The sequence below is a fragment of the Solanum tuberosum genome, unplaced genomic scaffold, assembly GCF_000226075.1.
Source record: "Solanum tuberosum cultivar DM 1-3 516 R44 unplaced genomic scaffold, SolTub_3.0 scf00087, whole genome shotgun sequence".
Lineage (NCBI taxonomy): Eukaryota > Viridiplantae > Streptophyta > Magnoliopsida > Solanales > Solanaceae > Solanum > Solanum tuberosum.
In genome coordinates, this window is record NW_006239017.1 from 320,959 (window position 1) to 324,428 (window position 3,470).

Below are 3,470 nucleotides of genomic sequence, written 5' to 3' on the forward strand. Positions count from 1 at the left end.
TATATACGTATCTCATCTTTCTTTGGAGTAATTAATTAAACCACAAAATTAAATGTGGTGAATTACTTTTATTGGTAAAAATGAATATTTTATATGTATAAATTGCTTTTTCTTCGTAAAAATGTCGGTGCGTGTCGAATTCACTAAAAATGGTGTTTTTGATGAATTTGACACGAATACAGCATCAAAAGGAAAGAATCTGCGCAACTAAGTTCTTCATCGATGTATATTTAGGCATAATCACAAATGCCATAGAAACAATATCCTCCTGTCATGCACCTATTATTGCAATAGCCACAATGCCTTTTGTCATAAGACAAATTGACACATTGACCTCTACAACAAGTCTCTGTGAAAGGACATTTTTTCTTGCAAGCACCACAATTGTGATCATCGTACCCTAAATCCATGCATTTGTTGTTACAACATGTCGAATTTCGACCACCTTCCAACACGTGGCATATTTCGTTGTCTTTATGGCAGTGATCCGCGGCCCTAGGGTTCTTGATTTCTTGTTGAGCAAGAAATCGACTTATTTTCACCCTCTTTGTTATCACTTGTGGTTCTTCCACGTCTGAAAGTTTCTCATCCTCCTGAAATCCTGAATTTTCAGGGTTGTTCGATTTGTGCTGCATGGTGAGTAGAGAGATGGTGAGGGCCATTGTAATGGCTAGAATAACTATGAGTTTGATAAACTTCATCATTTTCGAATGTGAAACTGATTGATAATATTAATGGTCTATCGATAATATTAAATGGTATGATGAAATCGATCTTGGTTTTCGTTATTGACTAGGAGGAGAAGTTTTTTGGTTTTGTGAATGATATAAGATGTGAGACATATATATAGAGAGGGGTTTTATACTTCGTAATAGAGTGGGAAAATGGGAGAGTTGACTTTAGAAAGAAAGGGAGGAATGTGAAGAAGAAGCAAAAAATTAAATAGATTGACTTAATTATGAAAGATATTAAATGAATTAATGAATTAATAATTGCATATATTTGCTTGTTAAATGGCGGAGTTGAAGTTGATTATTGTGAAGAAAATATTAAAGAGCAACTTTCATATAGCAAATATAAAAATCATATTTGTATGTTATAACTATAGTTTGCATAATTGCGCTCCATAACAAATATAAAATTTGTTATGGAGCTTTTTGATTTGTATAATTCGCTACAAAAATCCAATTTTATACAAATTGTTCAGTTTTGTATAAATCATTTACACATTGTAATTTGTATAATAAGATCTGTATTTGTATAATTATAAGTGTATAGGACGAAAATATATGTATTTGTATTTGTATATACACCTTTCTCTCGCTTTATACAAACACAAATACATTTTATACCAAAATGTATAAAATGACTAATTGTATACCGAATCAGATGGCAAAAAAAAGAGATGTTTGCTGCGAATTACAATTAAAATAAACTATGACTATAGCATTTAATTTGAATTAATAGTTTGTTATTTCATATAATTTTCCCAATATTAAATATATTAGAGTATAGTTAATTTCCAAGTAAAAACATAAGTAGTAATTTAGGCGTTAATGATGTCGTTAATTAGAAATCACCACTAAATTAGCGTGGACTTGAGGTTTAATTTGCTTGAAATGTTTATAAAGTGGCAAAAGGAATATTACTCGTTTACGTATATTATTGAGGAGTGAAGTTAACATTTTTTTTTTTTTTTTTTTTTATGAACCTTGAAAATTGAATGGGTACAAAAAGTAAAGGAAAAGCCTTTGTTTCTTGGCTATTGTATGAAGCAAGAAAAGTATTTATTTGATAACAAATATTTGACTTTTAGGACCTTTTTGAATATTAATTTTTTTTATAACATCTTAGTAATCAAGGATTTGAAAAGAAACTAAAGCAAAATGCATGCATGTTCTTGGAACTTAACTCATATTGAGTGTAGCTTCAACATTTTGAATTTTGACTCCAAGTAATCTTTCGACCATAATAATAAAAATTATGTCCGAGTCAGTTTGCTCGTATCTTGACTATTTCATTGAATACCTTAGTTATGTATGTAACCACACCTTTAATTTGGTGACATGCTAAATGTAGGGGGTACATATTATTAAGTAGAGATCAAATATTTGGAGTAAAGTTGAATTTTTAAAAAAAGTTCATTGAATTCGAACAATTGATGAACATGGGCAAGTTTCCTTATTTCAAAATTTAAAGCAGCTTCCAAAAAATTGTTTTGGCCATGTTCTAGTTATAGTATATGTCTTCTCCCAATTAATTAGGATATATTTATTTACACACTTAACTTAAAATTTGGATATTTAATTTTAAGTTACACAAACTTTACATCATATTTCATTTTTCATATAATGAATAGCCTTTTTTGGTTTATAGGTCACACTCCTAAATTCGTGTCCTTATGCATATTAAATATATAGAGTTTATGTAAAACTTATAATTTGAATATTATAACACTTAAAACATAATTGTATGTAAAAACAATCCTTTTATCTTGACGAGGTAGGATAAAGTTTGTATATACTTTATCAATCAGAAATTACATTGAATATGTTTTTGTTATTATAAATTGAGTAGGGAAAGAAACAAGAAAACCATGTCTAAGAATTTTTTAATAATGTTTTACCTCTCCATGAAGGAAGGAACTGAAACAAAGGTGTTCATGTATATATAAATCTACTCTATGTACCTAGACACTTTCTACTGTTTCAAAGGTCAAACTTCCCTTTCTCATTTTTATTTTTATTTTTATTTTTGAATGAACTTACTTACACTCTTTGAGTTTTGAATAATTAAGGCTAGGAAATTAGTGGCGGAGTCAGAAATTGTATATAAGTAAAAAAAATTTTGATGAATGGGTGCGCCAAAACTTTTAAAATCAAACTACGTAATATTAATAATTGATTTTTATTATGAATAAATATATCAAAAATTTTAAAATCAAGCTGTGTTATCTAGCCTTAATGAGTTCATGTTTAATCTAATGAAGTGAACGAATAAAGCCAGAAGAAGAAAAAAAGAGAAAGAGAGGAGAAAACTCACTAAAATAAAATTACTTTTACGCTTCATCAAAGCTTTCACGACCTATATATGGTGACTATAACAAGAAGACACAAAAATGAATTCCTTGTGGAGATTTTTAATATTTGAGTTGGGCTATAGCGAGCTTTTAGAATTTGCTTATTAACTTTAAATTATATCATTACTTTTAAGTTTTATTTAAAAAATTTAATGAAAAGAAACGGAAAGTCGAAGATAAATCTATTGGGAATCTAATTAGTTGTAGGTTTCTAATTTTTAATAAGCACCACTAATTTTGAATTATTTCATAAATTACAAATTTATTAATTATTATACCACAAAATTGCTAATTTAGGAGCTCTTTTACAAATGTTTGAAAAAGGTAACACTGGGCAAGGGTGTCCACAATATATCATTTAACCACATAAAGTGTCATTTTACACATATCA

At 28.4% G+C, this 3,470-nt stretch overlaps 1 protein-coding gene across 1 annotated transcript; it reads right to left on the minus strand.

The window, feature by feature from the left end:
* Positions 1–220: 220 nt before the first annotated feature.
* On the minus strand, positions 221–730 carry LOC102597306 (stigma-specific STIG1-like protein 1). Its single transcript, XM_006347402.2, has one exon. The coding sequence runs from the start codon at positions 702–704 to the stop codon at positions 231–233; it is 474 nt and encodes a 157-aa protein (XP_006347464.2). The 5' UTR covers positions 705–730; the 3' UTR covers positions 221–230.
* Between the last annotated feature and the right edge of the window lie 2,740 nt (positions 731–3,470).